General features: G+C 49.1%; 10 protein-coding genes across 10 annotated transcripts; 5 read left to right on the forward strand and 5 right to left on the reverse strand.

Moving 5' to 3' along the window:
- Nucleotides 1-159: 159 nt before the first annotated feature.
- Nucleotides 160-2,847, reverse strand: Bathy12g02920 (predicted protein; the record flags this gene model as incomplete). The annotated part of the gene is made up of 1 exon (XM_007509858.1): nucleotides 160-2,847. The coding sequence occupies one exon, from the start codon at nucleotides 2,845-2,847 to the stop codon at nucleotides 160-162; it is 2,688 nt and encodes an 895-aa protein (XP_007509920.1).
- Nucleotides 2,848-3,016: 169 nt separating this feature from the next.
- Nucleotides 3,017-4,663, reverse strand: Bathy12g02930 (predicted protein; the record flags this gene model as incomplete). The annotated part of the gene is made up of 1 exon (XM_007509684.1): nucleotides 3,017-4,663. The coding sequence occupies one exon, from the start codon at nucleotides 4,661-4,663 to the stop codon at nucleotides 3,017-3,019; it is 1,647 nt and encodes a 548-aa protein (XP_007509746.1).
- A 129-nt stretch (nucleotides 4,664-4,792) lies between these two features.
- On the reverse strand, nucleotides 4,793-6,496 carry Bathy12g02940 (transaldolase; the record flags this gene model as incomplete). Its single annotated transcript, XM_007509963.1, has 1 exon — nucleotides 4,793-6,496. One exon carries the CDS (start codon nucleotides 6,494-6,496, stop codon nucleotides 4,793-4,795), a length of 1,704 nt encoding a protein of 567 aa, XP_007510025.1.
- A 208-nt stretch (nucleotides 6,497-6,704) lies between these two features.
- Nucleotides 6,705-7,347, forward strand: Bathy12g02950 (50S ribosomal protein L13; the record flags this gene model as incomplete). Its single annotated transcript, XM_007509612.1, has 2 exons — nucleotides 6,705-7,293; nucleotides 7,337-7,347. The coding sequence occupies 2 exons, from the start codon at nucleotides 6,705-6,707 to the stop codon at nucleotides 7,345-7,347; spliced, it is 600 nt and encodes a 199-aa protein (XP_007509674.1).
- A 98-nt stretch (nucleotides 7,348-7,445) lies between these two features.
- On the reverse strand, nucleotides 7,446-9,464 carry Bathy12g02960 (predicted protein; the record flags this gene model as incomplete). Its single annotated transcript, XM_007509625.1, has 1 exon — nucleotides 7,446-9,464. The coding sequence occupies one exon, from the start codon at nucleotides 9,462-9,464 to the stop codon at nucleotides 7,446-7,448; it is 2,019 nt and encodes a 672-aa protein (XP_007509687.1).
- A 405-nt stretch (nucleotides 9,465-9,869) lies between these two features.
- Bathy12g02970 (predicted protein) lies at nucleotides 9,870-10,577 on the forward strand (the record flags this gene model as incomplete). Its single annotated transcript, XM_007509794.1, has 1 exon — nucleotides 9,870-10,577. One exon carries the CDS (start codon nucleotides 9,870-9,872, stop codon nucleotides 10,575-10,577), a length of 708 nt encoding a protein of 235 aa, XP_007509856.1.
- A 58-nt stretch (nucleotides 10,578-10,635) lies between these two features.
- Bathy12g02980 lies at nucleotides 10,636-11,590 on the reverse strand (the record flags this gene model as incomplete). The annotated part of the gene is made up of 3 exons (XM_007509626.1): nucleotides 10,636-10,652; nucleotides 10,684-11,445; nucleotides 11,515-11,590. The coding sequence occupies 3 exons, from the start codon at nucleotides 11,588-11,590 to the stop codon at nucleotides 10,636-10,638; spliced, it is 855 nt and encodes a 284-aa protein (XP_007509688.1).
- A 109-nt stretch (nucleotides 11,591-11,699) lies between these two features.
- Bathy12g02990 (predicted protein) lies at nucleotides 11,700-12,793 on the forward strand (the record flags this gene model as incomplete). Its single annotated transcript, XM_007509968.1, has 2 exons — nucleotides 11,700-11,776; nucleotides 12,175-12,793. The coding sequence occupies 2 exons, from the start codon at nucleotides 11,700-11,702 to the stop codon at nucleotides 12,791-12,793; spliced, it is 696 nt and encodes a 231-aa protein (XP_007510030.1).
- A 543-nt stretch (nucleotides 12,794-13,336) lies between these two features.
- On the forward strand, nucleotides 13,337-15,397 carry Bathy12g03000 (predicted protein; the record flags this gene model as incomplete). Its single annotated transcript, XM_007509962.1, has 1 exon — nucleotides 13,337-15,397. The coding sequence occupies one exon, from the start codon at nucleotides 13,337-13,339 to the stop codon at nucleotides 15,395-15,397; it is 2,061 nt and encodes a 686-aa protein (XP_007510024.1).
- Nucleotides 15,398-16,035: 638 nt separating this feature from the next.
- On the forward strand, nucleotides 16,036-17,772 carry Bathy12g03010 (predicted protein; the record flags this gene model as incomplete). Its single annotated transcript, XM_007509705.1, has 1 exon — nucleotides 16,036-17,772. One exon carries the CDS (start codon nucleotides 16,036-16,038, stop codon nucleotides 17,770-17,772), a length of 1,737 nt encoding a protein of 578 aa, XP_007509767.1.
- Nucleotides 17,773-17,775: the final 3 nt, after the last annotated feature.

Here is a 17,775-nt window from a genome sequence, read left to right on the forward strand (position 1 = left end):
GGTTGTTGTGTGTGTCTGTTTTTTAAGTGAAGGAAAAGTTTCAAAAAAATTGAAGAACAAACAAACGACAGAGAAAAATGCGACTAATATGTAGGATATACACGTCATACGCGTGTATAGTATACTCTATATATTTACGTATATTTAAACGATCTCTATTTAAACCCCGAAGACTTTGATGCTCCCTTTCGTGTCCGCGATGGCGAACGCGTCTTTGCCGAACGGTTCTTTCGCGGAGGCGTTAAAGTGGCCCCAACAGGCGCACGAGATTGGCGAAGAAGTCGATGTGGATCCAACGTCCCACGAGGCAACGACTGCACCGGTGGACGTGTTGAAACACTGGACGCCGTTACCGATATCGCCGGTGGAAACGAGGACGTGTGCACCATCCGCGGAGGTTTCTAAGATGCCGCCGGTTTTGACGAACGACTTTGAAGCGGCGGAAGAGAACGGGGAGGAGGACGAAGGAGAAGCCATTTGGAACGGAGCCGAAACGCCGGCAAACGCCGAAGTGGCTCTAAATTCACCGGACGCTTCAAACGTTGCCGCATCGCCGTCGCACGCGATGGCAAAGATTTCATTCGCGGCGCAAAACTTTGCGTTTACCCATCTCGGTTGTTTCTCAAAGTTTGGCACGGACAAACGCGAGATTTGGCCGCCGCCGCCGCGTTCTCCCGGACTCGAGCTGCTCGAATTGACGCGCAAATCGAACGCGAAGAGACCACTGGTTGGCGCGGAAGCGAGTAAGGTCGTGTGCCCACTGTCACCGCCGCCGAGTGCAACTGAACTCACGTTCCGAGCGCCGGGCGCGTGAAACGTCAACGGCGCGGCGCCAAAATTGGCACATCTCGCATCCCACACGCGAATGGCGCTTCCTTCGCCGGCGCAGACCAAGATATTATCGTCCGTACCCGTCGTCGTCGACGTTGCCATGCACTCGATGCTTTTATTCACTCTGAGCTGTTCATAATTTTGCACCACTGTGCCTATTTTCTCTCCAGTCGCCAAATCGATTTGCGAGACGCCGCCAAACTTCGTCGCGCAAAACGCAACGCGATCCTTCAAAGTTGTACCCACGCAGCTCAAACCTTTCTCGGTGCGCATTAACGCGAACGGTTTTCGACTGTCCGAAGCGTAAAGGCGGATAACGTCGTCCGCGGACGCCGCGAGTAACGAGGTTTGGCCGTCTAACCAAGAAGATGGGTCGAGAAACTGCATCGAAAGGACGCTTCGATGGACGTCGTACGTTTGTGAGATTTTGGAGGTGAATTTGCGAGTGGACGTGCTCGCCGACGCTCTCGACGCGTTTCGTCTGTCCTCCTCCATTTGGTTTTGTTTTGTCTCTTGTTCTTCTTTTTCGGAGTTTTTTGTCGCCGTCGTCATCGTTAGCTCTTCTTCTTCTTCTTCTTTGACTTCCGCGGCGACGCCGCGCTCCTCCTTCGTCTTCTCTTCCGCTTTCTCTTCCCTCAAAACGTCGAAGTCGTCGCCTAACGGAGGAAGCGCTTCGAAAATGCTCGCCCCACCGAGCTCTATTGCTTTCGACGGGTCTCTTCGCAGCAATTCTCTTTGCATTTCCGCGGCTTTTGCGTACAATTTCTCCTCCTTCTCGCGAAGCGCGATCAGCGTATCTCGCAACCGTTTTCGTCGATCTTGACAATCCAAAATTTCCGTTTTGGTTCGACGAAGCTCCGCGGAGAGCTTTTCGTCCGAAGATGGCGGAAGATGATGTTTCTCTCGTTCGTTGTTGTTCGTTTTCATCATCATCGCGTCTCTGTGTTGATTATGAAGAGTATACAAATTCGTGCGAATATTGCCAACGCTTCCTCCATTTCCGCTCGCGGGCGTTCGTTGGTGTTGAAAAATCGGCGTCCTAGGTAACGGTCCTTCCCCTCTCGCAAAGTTCGCATCGTCTTCGTTAAACCCGCCTTGAAACGATGCGATGCCGTTCAAAAACGCCTCCGTGTTCATGCCTTCGTTCGTGTGATCGTTTGGCCACGGCACCGCCGTATTCGCCAACGGCGTCGGCGGTATGCCTAAAACCGCGGAGCGCTGCTGAGCGTGCGAGTGAAATCCAGGCGTGCTCATCAACGTCCCCATCATCTGCGGCTGTTGCTGCCCAAACTCCACGACGCCGCCGTAAAACTTCGCCTGTTCCGGCTGTTTATGCCACGTCAGATTTCTCGCATTCACTCTCGCCAAAATCTCCTCCGTCGCGTCCACGTTCTCGTGCGTTTCCTTCGGGGTCCCGTCCTCGTCTTCGACCACTTCTTCCTCTTCCTCGCCGTTCAAAACCGCGTGATCATCATCCAAAAAATCCAACTTGAACCCACCCGCATCTTCACCTGTGTTACTCATGCCACGCGCAGGAGTCTCGTTTTGATGTTTAACGACAACACTCGGAGACTTATTATCGTCGTCCGTCCATCGCTTATGCGTCGACGGCGGCATGTTAAATTCTTCCTTCCTTCCTTCCCCTTTGACATCAAAATCATCATTTTCCAATGTCATCAGCGGAGAAAACGGAGGCTCTGTGAACACTTTCTCTTCTCGTTTCTTTGTCTTTTTCTTCGTCGATCGCGTTTTTGGTGTTTTCATTCTCGTCTTCTTCGCGTTGTCTGTCTCTTTGATGATATTATTCGTGTTAAACGTCATCGTCACGTCCTCTAAATTTCGCATCGACCGGAGCGGCGAATTGATGTCGTCTGGGTCTTCTTCTATCGCCTCGCGAACGAGTTGGACGTTGGAAATTTCCGTGAGATCGTTCGATTCTTCCTCCTTGACAGATGCTTCTTCTTTAGCTTTATGTCGACTGCTCCGTCGAGACGAGTGTGCTGCTGTCGCGCTCATTATTGTGTGATTTTGTATCGGTTTGCGCTGAATTTGTAACGTTTGGATTTTGAATTTTGAGGGATTTTACGACGTACAAAAAATGTGGTGAGCGCTCTTCTTACTTTACTTTTGTTATGCGTACATTGTGATTCTACTATTGATGCTGCTGATTAGATTATTATTCTTTTTAAGTTTCAGCGTCCGTTTGGGGCGGGCCGACGGCTTTCCACATGGCCAAACCACCGCCTCTTCCTCGAGCGGCGACGCACTTTTCATCCGCGTAGACGAATTTGAAGAACGGGTTCGCGCCGGGCTTGGATTTATCGTTGGATTTTGTGATTTTGCCTTGACCTTCGGTGGTTTTCTCCTCGGTCGCTTTGACCGCGTCCCATTTGCCGTCGTCGATGTCGAAGCCTTTGACGAAAGAGAAGACGCCTACGGAGCACTTCGTGAAGGTGAACTCGAGCATTTTTAAGTTTTGCCTCCAAATGAAAGGGCCGTCGAAAAAGAATTTGACTGGGCCTACGTACACGCCGTTGCGTATGCGTTCGTTTTTTATGTCGAACGATTGGACGGCTTTGATTGGGAAGTAAGTCCCGTCGCCGTTTCGGTTGACGTTGGCTTTGTTTTTGTTCGTCCCGGTGGTATACACGAGTTCCCATTCGCCGTTGAGCATGTCGCCGGTGACGTTGAATTTACTCTTTTCGCACGCCGCGATGGCGTCGCAGACGTCTTCGACGTTTACGTTTTTCGTTTCGCACGCTTCGTGCATCACCGAGATGGCGTCAAACGGCGCTTTCGGGTCGCCCTCCAGCAACGCGAATTGCGTCAATCGTTTCGGGTCGCAGTAGCCTAAAATCCCCGGATCCACGTGGTCAAAGACAATCTCTCCTTCTTCGTCCAAGACCATCGACCCGCCTCTTTGCACCAAGAGCTGATCGTCTTCGCACACTAAATCGTCCCAGTTGTTTAAAATTTCCGTCATGTTTGCCAATCTCAAGGTCGCCATCTCAAACGGTCTCAAATACTCGGCGCCTAAAGTCGCGTCCATCAATTTCCTCACTTCCGGTACGTCCGCGTTCGAGCCTTCCACTAACACGGGCGGTTTATTCTTCGATCCAAAATACCCCGATATCACCGTCTTCAAAGTCCCCGGAGACCCGATACCGGCGCACATTACCAACAACTTCACCATCCCGGGAAGCTTCACCGGAAGCGCGTCGCCGAACCCGGGCGAATACTCCATCTTCCGATATAACTTAGAACTTGTCGTCACGATTAACTTCTCCGTGGGAAACTTCGTCCGTTCGCAAAACTGTTCCCCGGCTTGAACTGAACCTAAACCAAACGCGATCACGTTTACGTTCGCGGCTTCCAATCGCGGTAAATCGTCCACCATAAATTTCGCCTGTTCCCACGAGTCAAAATCCGCCAGTTGCGTCAGGAATAAAACAATCGTTCTTTTCCCACTTTCATGTTTACCACCGAACACCTGGTCGCTTCCGCCGGAAAGTACCTCTTTCGTATCCACTTTAATCAACTCTTGTTTGCACTCGTCGACGAAAGAGCGAAAGTTTTTCGCGGTGTCGCGAATCTTTCGCCTGTTTGCGAGGATGACGACGTTTGGTGCGTCCGTCGTTCTCCCGACGGATGACGACGACGAATTCATCGCGAACGCCGCGCGACGAGTGCGACGAATATTTTTGGTCGTCGTCGTGGCGTTTTTCGTGGAAAGAAAAGAAGCATCATCGCGAAGAGTACTTCTGTTCGTGCGCTTCTTCGCCGCGAAAGCGACGCGTACCACCCCGCCGGGGCTTGTGTTTATGAAAGCCATGTGTTGTGACGAATGATTAATGTTGTTCCTCTCTTTACTAAGCGCTTGTACGTGCGAGTATGTCGCGTCGATTATAAAATCATCGTTCTCCTATGTGCTACTACTTCTCTCTCTTTGTTTTTACTACTTTTACGGATCAAACTCCTTCCTGGTAAAATCGTCCGAGTCGATGACGTTTGAATCGTTCGAGTCGACGGAGCCTTTTGAAGAGCCGTCGTTGTCGCCGCCGCTTTTGTCGGCGGCGTCGCTTTCCACGAAGACTTCTTTCGGCATCTCTTCTAAAGAAACGATGTTGTTGTTGTTGTTGTTGTTTTCGCCGCCAGACGTTGTCGTTGTTCCAGCCGCGACTACTTTTGTCGTCGTTTTCGTCGCCCCAACGGAATCGTTTTCGGATTCCGGGTCGTCTTGCACCGGCATCGATTGTTTCTCCATCTCGAGAAGCTTTTGTTTTTGCGCTTCGAGTTTTAAATCTCTTTGTTTCTCGCCGATTCGAGCGACGGTCAAGTTCAACTCTTTGTTGTATTGCACGGTCAAGGAATCCGAGAACATATCTTCGCAAACTTCGGCGGAGATGGCAAACGTATCGCAGCCGATGCTCCCTAAATTCGCTAAATCCACCGCCGATCGAACGTTTTTCACCAAGATTTTCGATTCCGAACCGCACTTGGTGATTGTTTTCATCATCTCCTCCGTGGCTTTAAAGCCGTCTCGACCGGCGTCGTACATTTTTCCGAACGTCGGGGCGACGTAACTCGCACCGATCGCCGCCGCCATTAACGCCTGATGCGGCGCAAATACGCCGGATATTTGAACTCTCGCGCCGTCGGCGACGAGCGCGTTGGCCGCTTTGACGCCTTCGAACGTGCACGGTACCGCGACGACGATTCTCTGCGGATCATTCTTCGCCAACACGATTCCATTTTTCCAAATCTCGTCGGAATCTAAACCCCACGACGGCACGTGCACCTCGTTCACGCTTTCGTACTCCAGCGCGGCGTCGACTAAATCGAGCAAAGTTTGAAACGAAAAGTCCTCGTCGTTCGCCGTCGCTAACGTCTCTGACTTTTCCAACAGCTGCACGTTCGTCGTCACGCCAAAGAACAACCCGGTGGGTAACCATTTTCGCCACTCGCTCTCGTCCGCGCTATCCAAAAACAGTTTCACCGACCCTCGCATAGACGTTCTCTTCGGGAGTGAATGAATATCTTTCAATAACTCGTCTCGCTTCTCCTCGTCGATGGAGTCGAAAACAATCGTCGACCCCGACGACGAAGCCGAAGACGACGACTCGTCGGTACCGTCTCCCATCTCAAAGTTTTTCGCTCGCATCATCTCTCCTTCTTCTCCAACACCAACTTCGAACGCACCGTCGTTCTCGTCCTCGTTCGTTTCTTTTCCTCTTTTCTCTTCTCTTTCTTCTTGGTCTTCATCGTCTTCGTCTCCTCGATCGCCGGTTTTTAAGAACTGTTTCACCATGGTATCCGTCAGCTTTTTGAGCATGATTTCCTTCTCCGCGACGCCTTTTAAAACTTCGTTGATGTCTTCTTCCTCTGAACTTTTCATATCGTCTGATAACGAGTACTCGTCCGGATCGTCGTTATTTTCTTCCCCGTCCTCCTCCGAGGACGAGGATACCGCGCGACACAGGAGGAGGTTTGGTGTTCTTCGCATTCGTTGTCGTCTCTTCCCTCCTCCCGATGATGAAATTCCAATTCGATGACGAGGAGTCGTCCGATGACATCGCCGAGAAAGACGAGAGAAAGAAGAACACTTATTATTACGAGGAGGTTTAAACGAAGAGGAAGTCGCTTTCGAAGAAGCGCACGCTCTCATCGATAGAATGTGGTACATAAAAGATAAGCTTTTTGTCTTATTATTATGCCGCTCAGAGGAAAGAAAATTGTACTCTCCAATGCAGCTAAACCCTAAACCCTAAACACACCCTAAATACACCCTAAACTGTTGTCAAGAGAAAACTTCCCACGGGAAATTTTTTGTGACTCGACGACAGAAAGACGAAGCAGAGAGATACTGTAGTATCATGGCATCATCCTCGGCGTACCGCCAAACGCAAATCTTTTTGAAAAAGACCCGGGACCGAGTGCTCTCGGGTAATAACGATGCTCTGATGATAAGTTCTCGTTTCCGTTTGATCGATGCGAAAGGTGAAGTCTTAGGTCGCTTAGCGTCTCAGATTTCCTACGTTTTACAAGGGAAAGACAAACCGACGTTCGATCGATCGAAACCTCTCGGGGACGCGATAGTGGTGATAAACGCGAGCAAAATACATTTAAGTGGAAGGAAAATGGAACAGAAAAAGTTTCACAGGCACACCGGTTACGTTGGAGGTTTAGTCACTCGGACGGCGAAAGCGATGCACGCGAGAGACGAGACGTTTTTGATTCGGAAAGCGGTGGAACGAATGTTACCGGACAACCAACTGAGAAAAGAACATTTGAGAAAGTTGAGAGTGTTTCCGAACGAAGAACATCCTTTTAAAGATTTAAGCGCAGATCGGCTGGTGCCGTTTGAAATGCCTTTGAGAGCGTTGAAACGATCGGATGGGGAGGACGAGTATAGATTGGAGACGGAGAGCGGAAACGACGACGAAGAAGACGACGGGTGGCAAAGTTTCAATCCGAAGAAGAAGGAGGAGTTGAATAAGAGATACAGGAAGAGTTTAGAGGCGAAGAGAGCGTGGAGAATGGGACAGAAAGGACAACAGTTTGTGGATTTAGATGATTGATGATAGGTGTAGTAGTTAAAGTTTTAAAATATTTTATTAGATTTCGTAGCCAGCTTTCTCCGGGTCGAAGGAGTCTCCGTCAATCATCAAGTCTTCGTGTCGCAGTCGGTGCACGGCAACCATCAATATGATCCACATGCAAAAGAACGCGATACCGGTCATGAAGACACCGGTCCACATGAGCGTGGCCGTTTTCACGGAACTTTGTAAACGCTCTTCCGTTTTCCGTAATCCCGCGAGCTCGGCGGCTTCTCTTTCCTTTTTTGGTTTATCTTTGTTCGGGTCCGCCCATAAGTACTCGCACGTCACCAACGAATGCGCTTTCGGCAAGGACTCGATTAAATCTCTCGCCAGTTTCACGTTCGCTTCCACGGCATCGTACGTATCGTACGGAATCCACGGGTCGTTGGAGCTTTCAACGAGGAAACACCGGGCGGCGAACACGGTCGTTTCCGTCGACGCCGCCAACGCGCATCGAGTATACTTCGTTTCAAAATCGTACACGTTTGTGTCCAAGTAATACGCAGACGAATCATCCACGTATCCGGGTTCATCCGTTTTCACGTACGTAATCTCCTCAACGCTCGAACTGTTGTGACGGTAAAAATCACACGTGGTCTCTTCGAACGATGTAAACGTTTCCCCAGAACGCGCGGTGAAATCGTACCGACCGGTTTGCGTCGATTTGTCGTGCAATAACTCTCGCCGTCGTTGAAATCGTCGTTGCTTCTTTCTATTCTTTGCATCATCATCTTCGTCTCTACTACCACTACTACTACTACTACTACTACTACTATGACTACTATTACTACTATTACTATGACTACTGTGACTATTCTCGCTATCGTGATCGTCATCGTCTACTTCTTCTCCATCTCCTTCTATTTCTACTATTTTATTTCCTGCGGTTCCCGTTCTCGTATCGCTCGCCGCAGACGCGCACAAGGTGCTCGTAAACACCGGTTTGAACATCGCATTCATCAATCTTACCGGAGCATTTTCCGCTTTCATCACCTCGAACGGATCAATCTGAACCATCTTCTCGTTTGCACTATTTATGGTGGAATACGTCGCCGCTCTCAATTCGTTGACGACTTTCAAACTCGTCGACGCATCCGCGCACGTCACGATTGCGCTCACGTCCACGTTCTTTGGCGAAGTTAAATATTCGTTCACGGTAAAGTGCGCGTCGTCCAACGCCACACCGAGCGCGGAAACCCCACCGAACACGATCCAAGTGAGCAACAAAGCTTGCGTTAAGAAAATCGAGCAAAACACAATCACGCGCCAATTTCCTCGCACGATTGCAATCGTCGTAATCGAGGACACGATAAACAAGACGCTCGTCAAACCGAGACTGGCTCGTTCAGCCATTTTCGCGTTCGTGGAAATAGTATCCTCGTACTCTTTCGCCATATCCTTCGCGTACGCCACTTCCTCTCGTATCTCTTGCAACGCGTCGCTCGACGACACAAACACGCCTTCGTCTATGCTTTGTTGTAAACTCGCTTCGATAGACGGATACGTTTCGATTTCTAATTTCACCATGATATCTCTCACCGAGTCCGCCGCTTCCGTCAACTCGTCAGTCAGCACGTTTCCGCACGAGAAGACTATGAAGCACCCGATAGCGCCGAGAAGCGCGAAACATACCATCACCGTTTTCGTCTGTCTCAGCGCCGCGCGAGTATACGGAAACGGTTTGAACATCCGCTCGCACGAAGAACAGCACAAAGAGAAGACGCATTGGACTGACTTCAAAACCATCGCGACTGCAATCATCGAAAGCAACAAAAACGCAATCGCGAGCCCCGGTAACGCCTGCCCGATCAAAACGTTCTCGTACGTTTCGTCGTTCCTAAAGTACAATTTGGTTTCAATTTCCCCGGTTTTCGCGTTTAACCGTGGTAACGAGTACAGCGTTTTCGTAGGTAACGCGCGAATTAAATCATCTCTCAAACTTGTCGTCGTCGCGTTCACGAAAGAGGATTGGATCCCCGTGGAAAACGAGGAAGCGAGGGTGTAGTTGACGTTGTTCGGGATCGTGCCGCTCATTGTGCTGCGTGTGCTGGCCGTTTCTCGTTGTCGTTGAGATGATGCTTCTTTTTTTCTATAATAAATCTTCTTCTTCTGCGTTGAATAAATCTCCGCCGCGCTTCTCGGAAGGAAGACAAAGAGGACCAAAAGCAACCCTCTCTTCTCTCTTACTTATTCGTATTCAAACCTCCTTCGTGACGACGAGTTTAGCGGTAGAAAACACAAAAGTGTTTTAAAGAGAGAGGTAGATTAATTTTAAGTGTTCGGTACAGAAAGAAACGGGAGAAAAAAAGAGGAAAAGTCTGGCGAAATAATTTTTTTTTCTTGACACTTTTGACTTTTTTTTCTCTTCAGAAGAAATCAAACCAAACCTCTCTCGTTCTTTCTCTCTCTCTTTTTTTACTGAGACGTATATATTCAAACATGCTTCGTCGAGCGGGGAGGAGAGCTTTGCAACATTCGGAGCAGCGGCAGTTCGGGACGAACTCGTGCTCCCAAAAGCCGCTTTGTTTTTTTCTTCAAACTTCCGAGCGACGAGAACAAAGAGAACAACGGGAACAATTTCAACATCATCATCATCGTCAACAGAATCTGTATTACACGAAAGGGAAAAAGTCGTTCACGACGAGTGCGACAGCCAAGATTGGTCAAACGGGAGTTCCCGAGGAATACGGACAACCGAAAACCGGAGGGACCGCGTTTTTAGGCACACCGAGGAACCATCGAGAACTGTTGAACACACGTCCTCTGAGTCCAGACGTTCTGGACGTGGACGGGAAGAGCGCGCACTATAAGTTTCCGATCGTGGCGTTGTCCTCGATTACCAACAGAGTCACCGGGTGCGTGTTGTCCGGAGCGGTTGGCGTAGGGGGCGTGATCGCGTGCGTGGGAGGCCCAGAGGCGGTACCGGAAACCGTGGAGCTGTTTAAATCGCAGTTTCCTTTGCTCGTGTTTCCAGCGAAAGCGATGTTGAGTTTCCCGTTTGTGTATCACGGCGTCGCCGGGTTGAGGCACGTGATTTGGGACATGAGCGTGTTTGGGATCGATAACGAAAACGCGAAGAAGAGTTCGATGTTTGTGTTTGCGAGTAGCATCGTAGGCGCGGCGGCCATGGCGAGTACAAGCATTTAATAATACAATCTACAAACAAATCTTAGTACTACCACTTGTACAACATTCGCGACTGCATTTAACTCGCCCTTATCGCTCTTATCTTTATTTTTTTCACCACCGCCACCAAGTTCCATCTCCAACGTCTCCCCGGCGACGAAAACGCCCCCCATGCCTAAAGCTACGCACGTTTTCAAGTTCTTAAACGAATCCTCAAACATGACGCATTCTTTCGGCGAGACTCCTATATCTTCACACACCATCTCGAATGCTTCAGGCATCGGTTTCGCGTTGTCACCCATAAAAGAACTCCCGTATATGCCATCTTCGAATAACTTTTCGTCGATGTTCAACGCGCCTAAACACTTCCTCGCTTGCTTTTCCGCCGTATTCGTCATCAACACCATCTTGCCTTTCCTCTTCGAACACGCCAGTTTCAGTCGTTCGAGCGTTTTGTTCACTCTTAGATCGCACGAGAGATACTCGTCGTATCCTTTGCGCACGTACTCCGTAAACTCGTCGTGTTCCACCGCGTATCCTAAACTCCGCAATCCTTTCAACGTCTGATTGTGTTTCTCGAACGCCTCTTTCCGCACGCGTCTCGCGTCTTCTAAACTTAAATTAAACTTCTCGGTTAAAAATTTTCGCTGATTGTCTCGCACGTTCTCCAAGTAACCGTTCGAGGCTGGGTACAAAACGCCGTCTAAATCAAACACCAACGTCGTCTTCTCTTTTCCCCACGATGATGATGATTTTCCCCCCTTATAGAGGAGGACTTCGAAGTCTGAGGACGACGAGAGGTGGAGGAGGTCCCCCGATGAAGAATATTCCTCCTCGTCGTCGTCGTCGTCGTCATCGTAAAAGTCGTCCCGTTCAAAGTCGTCGTCGTCTGAATCGTCGTCGTCATCGAAACGGATGTACCGTTACCACCACCTTAAAAAGTCATCGATTTCATCACCTTTTTTTTGTGTGGGCGTCGCCTCTTTGAAAGATCTCCACCAAAAAAGAGATCTCTTTTCGCCTAAAAATTTCATCCGAAAAAAAAGCTCCGCCCAACAAAAAAAACATCCTCTCGCGCGATAAATATAATTGTTTTCGACGACGAGAGAATAAAGACGCGAACGTCATAATAGTAAACTCGAAATGTTTTCCTTACGCGCGCAATCTGTTTCAACGGTTTCTGCGCTCAGAAATTGCAGAGCGAACTCTCGCGTGAACAGGTGCGACGCTTTCTTTGCGCGTTCGTCTCGTGATTTACGGGGCTAATTTTAGTTTTTTTTTTCCTTTCGTTGGGAAATATCTCTCTGTTGTGTGGGAAGAGCATTACGGAGCAGTCGAAAATCTCTCTCGTCGCTCTCTTTCTTTTTCTTCGCTTCGTGCGTCCAAAACGGTCGTCGCGTGGGCCTCTTTCTGAGAGATGAGGAGACGTGAAGGGTAGTTTTCCTTTGAAACGAGCACCGGAAAAGAAGGGAAGGGGCTTCTTTCCTCGTCGTCGTCGCAAAGGATGATGATTTGATTTTTTGATCTCGTGCGTCCGTCCACTGACTTATCTCTTCTTCGTATTATCCAAAACCGAATATCTTCTTCGAACGACAACAACTTTAACGTATTAAAACAGAACCGTCAAAGCGACGGCGACGAACACGGAGAAGAAACTCTCCCCGCTCGAAAAAGGGGGCACGAAAGCCGGCTCCGAGGCGTTCGGGAAAGATGCCGCGGCGACCACCAAAGCTGGTTTGATGGGGAAATCCACCCAGAAATGGGAGGACTCGAGATGGGTGAATGGGACGTGGGATCTCGCGCAATTCGCCAAGGCGGACGGGACCACGGATTGGAACGCAGTCATCGACGCCGAAATTGTGCACAGAAAGATGTTGGAGGAGAATCCGGCGGTGTATGACGAAGACGGTACGTTTGACCTCGGTCAAATCCCGTGGCAAGTATGGATGATGCGCTTTCACTTGCCCGAGGCGGAGAAGGCGAACGGCAGAGCCGCGATGGTTGGGTATTTGTTCGCGTATTTGATCGACGCAGCCACGCACACTGGTTTGGTTGAGTTACACGACTCGTTTTTGGGCAAGACGGCGATCTTTGCTACCGTTATGTTTGTCTGCTTTGTCAGACAGTTGAGCGATTTGGACAACTTGAAGGTCTTGGCGGACGAGGCGACGTTTTATGATAAGCAGTGGCAGCAATCGTGGGAAGGCGTGGAAAGACCATCCGAGAAGAAGGATTAAGTATTATTATTATTATTGTTAGTAGAAAGAAAGAAAGAAATAATATACACGAGAGAGTCGAGAGTCGATGCAGAGAGAATTAGAGAGAGAAAAGAAGAGAGGCGACATCGAACGTATCACCGTAGAACGAAATACCACGACGCAAAACACACCAACAGGAAAGAGAGAGAGAGAAAGAAAAGAGAGATCCAACGAGGGAGAGCCACTTTAATAGCCGAGAGAGAGAGTGAACATACCAAAATATAGACCTTCATTTTTACATTCTCGCACCGTAACGAGCGCTCTTCTCTCCTCGCCTCATCGGCTCCTCTTTGTCGAATTTTAAAAGAGAATATCTTTTCTAATCCAAAGTCGTTACAAAAAAGAAGCAATCGAAGAACAAAAACGCATCACATGCGCTTCGCTACGGCGGCGGCACCACCATCGTCATCGTCGTCGTTGCATTGCTCTTGTTCTTATTTTCATTCACCGCGTAGTCGTCGCAGTATTCGTCGCGAACGTCATCCTCAGCCTCGTTTTCCGCGGAAGGTTCCGGGGAAAAGGATGACGACGACGGCAACGACATCACCATCCGCTTTTCAAAAATCATCGACGGGAGGAAAAGCAGCAGCAGCTTACGATGATGATGATAATAATGATGCCGTCGAACTCTTACGAATTCTCCGCGAGATGATTGCAAACCGACAAAAGTTCCCCGAACTGAGGAAGACGTGCGTTCAATTTTTCGAACGAAAGATGATGGAAGATGGAGGAAAAGATGAAGAAGAGCGAACGTATTCGATTCCACCGCGAATATGTCTGGATTGCGTGGAGATTTTGGAAGACGAACGACGCGTGCGAGAGGAAGAAAATAGCGACGATATGAAAGAATACGAAGAAGAAGAAGATGAATTTTATGACCGAAACTGGGGGCAGGAAGAGTCCTTCTGCGACGACGACGAAGAAGAAGCGGCGCCGAAAGCGTCGACGAAGGAGATTGAAAGCGAGCGGATTTTACTTCAGTTTGTGATCATCGAGAGTTGCACGAGAGCGACAAACGTTCGAGAAGCGTACACTAGGAACTGGTTTGAACTAAAAAACATCACGAGGTCGAGAGTGAGGTGCGAAAAGAGCCGACGCCGCGCGGCGAATTTAGTGTATTTTGCCGCCAAGGAGCGAGGCGGAGGTGCGCAACAGGCGAGAGTTATCGCGCGCGTCGCGGAGTCGTTCGGGGTTGGCAAAGAGGATTTCTTTTGGGGGGAAGAAACGAACGATATCGTCACCAATCGAGTCATAGAAGAGTACGTTGAATTTTTATTGGAGGAAGCGCCAGGGAGCGCGTGCGCGACGATCACGCATTTCGAGTTGGAAAAGTTTACAAACTCGGAAACGTTTGAGCTCTTGGCGAATAGAGACGAGATTGGTTTAATGGAAGAGTTGACGAAAAATCTGTCGAGAGAGAAGAAGATTGAGTTTGTGGCAACGTGTTTAGCCATGGAGTCGCATGCGTTTTTAAGGGCCGGGTTTCGAGCCGTGAAACGGTTCAATCTGTACGAAGAATTTCCGTACATTAAGAAACAGTATTGGGAAAGTTCCATCGACCGAATGGTTTCGAAAGGCGCGTTCGAGGCGGCGTTGAAACACGCCGGAGATGACGTCCGTTTTCAAGAGCGAGTGGTGAGCGCGCTCGTTACTGCGGGAGAATTAGAGTACGCGAGAACGTTTGCCGAGCGATGTGGCTTTAGCGAAGCTGATATCGCTTCAATTTGTTCGGACGAGATGAGGATGCAAATGCGCATGGACCGCGAGTTGCGATATTATAAACTGCCAGAAAACGTAAACGTGAGTTTCGTGGACGATGAAAATTCCTTGAAAGAAATGTTTAGAGTTTTAAGCGCGTCCAATGCGATTGGCATCGATACCGAATGGGCCGCCAAGCTCGGCGGTTCAGACAGTGAGAATGAGAACGAGGAGGATGAGGAAGAGAGTAAAGAAGACGACGCGAAAGCCGCGCCGCCGCCGTCGAAACGAGCTCGCAGCAGCGCTCTCAGCGAAACCGTCGCGTTGCTCCAAATCAGTTCCAAATCGGATTGTTTCCTCTTAGATCTCCCAAAACTTATCGACGACGCGCCATCGACGGTTTTAAGAGACACTTTGGGCGCTTTATTTTCAAACGATTCGATTTTAAAGCTCGTCTTTGCCGGCAAAGAAGACTTCAAGCGGCTCAGTCAATGCGCGTCGTACCTCGGCCAACCGCGAAACGTCCTGGACCTTCAACACTACTGGAGAACGAGAGTGGAAGACGCTCGAAGCGCGAGACAGAAGAAGAAGATGATGAAGAAGAACGGAGAAGAAGAAGAAGAAGAAGAAGAAGAAGAAGAAAACGGAGAAGGAACCGATCGGAGAAGAAAACCGTGGCTCCTCGAGAAAGAACTCAACCGACACCAACCCATCGGTCTCTCCAACCTGTGCTCGGTCCTTCTCTCAAAACCGCTCGATAAATCCGTCAGAATGTCCGATTGGTCCTCGCGGCCGCTCTCGGAATCTCAAACCGCGTACGCCGCTTTAGACGCGCAAGTATTGGTCGATTGTCACCAGATTTTGTTGGAATACGAAGAACGATGATAAAAAGCGCGCTTTCATTTTGAAAGAGAGAGAGAGAGAGAAAGAGAGAGTTTGTTCATCTCTAATGTATATGTATACGTATATATAGTGTGCCAGGGTTCTTCCGCGCTCGCAAAATACAGCGTTCAAAGCAGGAACAACACACGAGCCAAAATCAAAATGAAAAAATTTGCCAGCAGAGCACTTTTCTCACATTCATAATTTACTCATCTCTTTCTCTTTCTCTTGCTTTCGTTCTTTTTCTGGGAAGCATTCGATCATTTTTCGCCTCTTTTTGGTGCGTGGTTTCCCTCCCTCTGTTTGGGGAGACAAGGAATATTATTCCCCCAAAAGAAACCCATCCGTCAGTGTTTTCCCCTGCATACACGCTTCAAGTCCGAGACTTCTTACCAAGAAAACGCCTATTTCTCTCTCTCTCACTCGTGCGGAGCGTTGTTTATCCTTTTCTCGTTTTTAGCGGAAGATATATATACTCTCACATTCTTCTTCTTCTCTCGTTGTTTGGAGATCCAAGAGAGCGCGTACGAGTAAGAAAATCATCTCATCGGGGAGACGATCCGTTTTTTTAGATACTCTTTCCTTCGCGCGTTTCTCTTCTTCCGCGAAACGCTTCTTCAATTGGAGACGTTAGACGCAATATGAGCGGCACCAAGAGCAGCGCCAGCGCATCCTCCTCCTCGAAAGCAGCGTCCAAAGAAGAGAAGAAGGAAAAAGAGGAGGACGAGATGAAAGTCGTCGTCAGCGCGGCGGAAAAAGAGGAAAAAGAAGATTTAAAGACGACGACGGAAAATGTTGCGGACGAGGACGAGGACGAGGAGAAGAAAGCGTCGAACAAAAGCAAGACGAAGAGTACCTCTGATGTGCAAAGGCTCCCGAGACCGTCGCGAGAGAAACACGAAACCGCGATGAAAAGGTTGAACGAACAAATCGAGGAGAGGAAAAAAACGATCGAATCGGCCAAAAGCAAAATCAAAGTCTTGAGAGACGGACGAGAAAAAGAGCAAGCGAAATACGCACCGATTCGATCGAAATTAAACGAGTTAGCCGCGCAATGTCAAATTTTGATGCAAACGAGAGATGCGTGTAGGAAAGAAGTTCAAGCTTTGGATAACATGGGGAAAGGCGAGAGAGACGGCGGTTCCGGGAACCGAGGAGGAGGGAAGAGCGCGGAGCAAATCGACGCGGAGATGGCGAGAATCGAAGACCAACTTTCGCACGAAACGATGAGTTTGAAGGAAGAGAAAGTCTTGGTGGAGAAGATTAAGCAGTTGAATAAGATGAAGGATTCGGCGAGAGCGATGGCGGCGAAGCAGGCGCAGATTACCGGGACGGACGGGTCGAGGAAGGCTATGCAAGAAAAGGCGAAAGCGAAGGACGTGGAGATCAACGCGAACAAAGCGGAGCAGCAAAAACTGAAGAACGAAATCGATAAGATTCGCGGCGTAGAGGGAGGTGGCAACAACAAGAATAAGAAAGAAAATGGTAAAAGTGGTAATAGCGGCGGCGGCGATAACTTCAACAAGAACGTGAAAGCTTTAGAATCAGAAAGAGACGGCGCGTATAAGCAAATCTTGAAGATTCGGAAAGAAATGGACGATTTGCGAGACGATTTTAAGAAGAAAAACAACGAGTGGTTGAAGAGAGAGAAAGTCTTTCGCGCGGAACGAGACGCGGAGTATGCGTCGGAGAAAAAAGCGTCGGAAGAGAGGAAAAAGCAGTGGGAAAGAGAAAACGCTCCGGAACCGTTCGAGGCGGAAATTTCTTCGTGCGACCAGTTGGTGAGTTTCTTGCAAAAGTTCTTACCGAAAAGTGCACCGGCGGAAGCGACGTCCTCGTCGTCTAAAAACGGAAGCGCGGAGGACTTGACCGCGAAGTTGTCCGGTCTGAAAATGGTCAACAAGAGAGACAAAGACGAAGAGATGGACGATTTGCTCTCCATGACTGGTACGCTCACGAAAGCGAAGAAGAACAAAGTCAACGCGATGAAAAACGCGGGACCTAAACCGCCAAAGGAAACCGACAAAGTGAACCTATCTTTAGACGCGTACGGTATGTTTGGTAAAGTTGGCATTTCCGCGCCGTTAATAGTTGGCGAGGTGCCCAGATGTGTAGAATTGCTCAACGAGAAGAAGGAAGAATTCTTGGAGAAGCGAAAGGTGAAGAAAGAGCGCATCGCCGCCGGATTAGAAGACCCCGTCGTCGAAGAGGAGTCCAAAGACGAAGAAAAGAAAGAAAAAAACGGCGAGAAGAACAAGAATAAAAAGAAAGGTGGTGGTGATGGTGGTGGAGGCAAGATGCTCGTGACGGTATCGTTCGAAGTCAAGGAGGACGAGAAGACGGTGGTTGTTTCGATTTCGCCGAAAAAAGAGGATTAGAAA

Source organism: Bathycoccus prasinos, assembly GCF_002220235.1.
Source record: "Bathycoccus prasinos genomic : Chromosome_12".
In the NCBI taxonomy this organism is placed as follows: domain Eukaryota; kingdom Viridiplantae; phylum Chlorophyta; class Mamiellophyceae; order Mamiellales; family Bathycoccaceae; genus Bathycoccus; species Bathycoccus prasinos.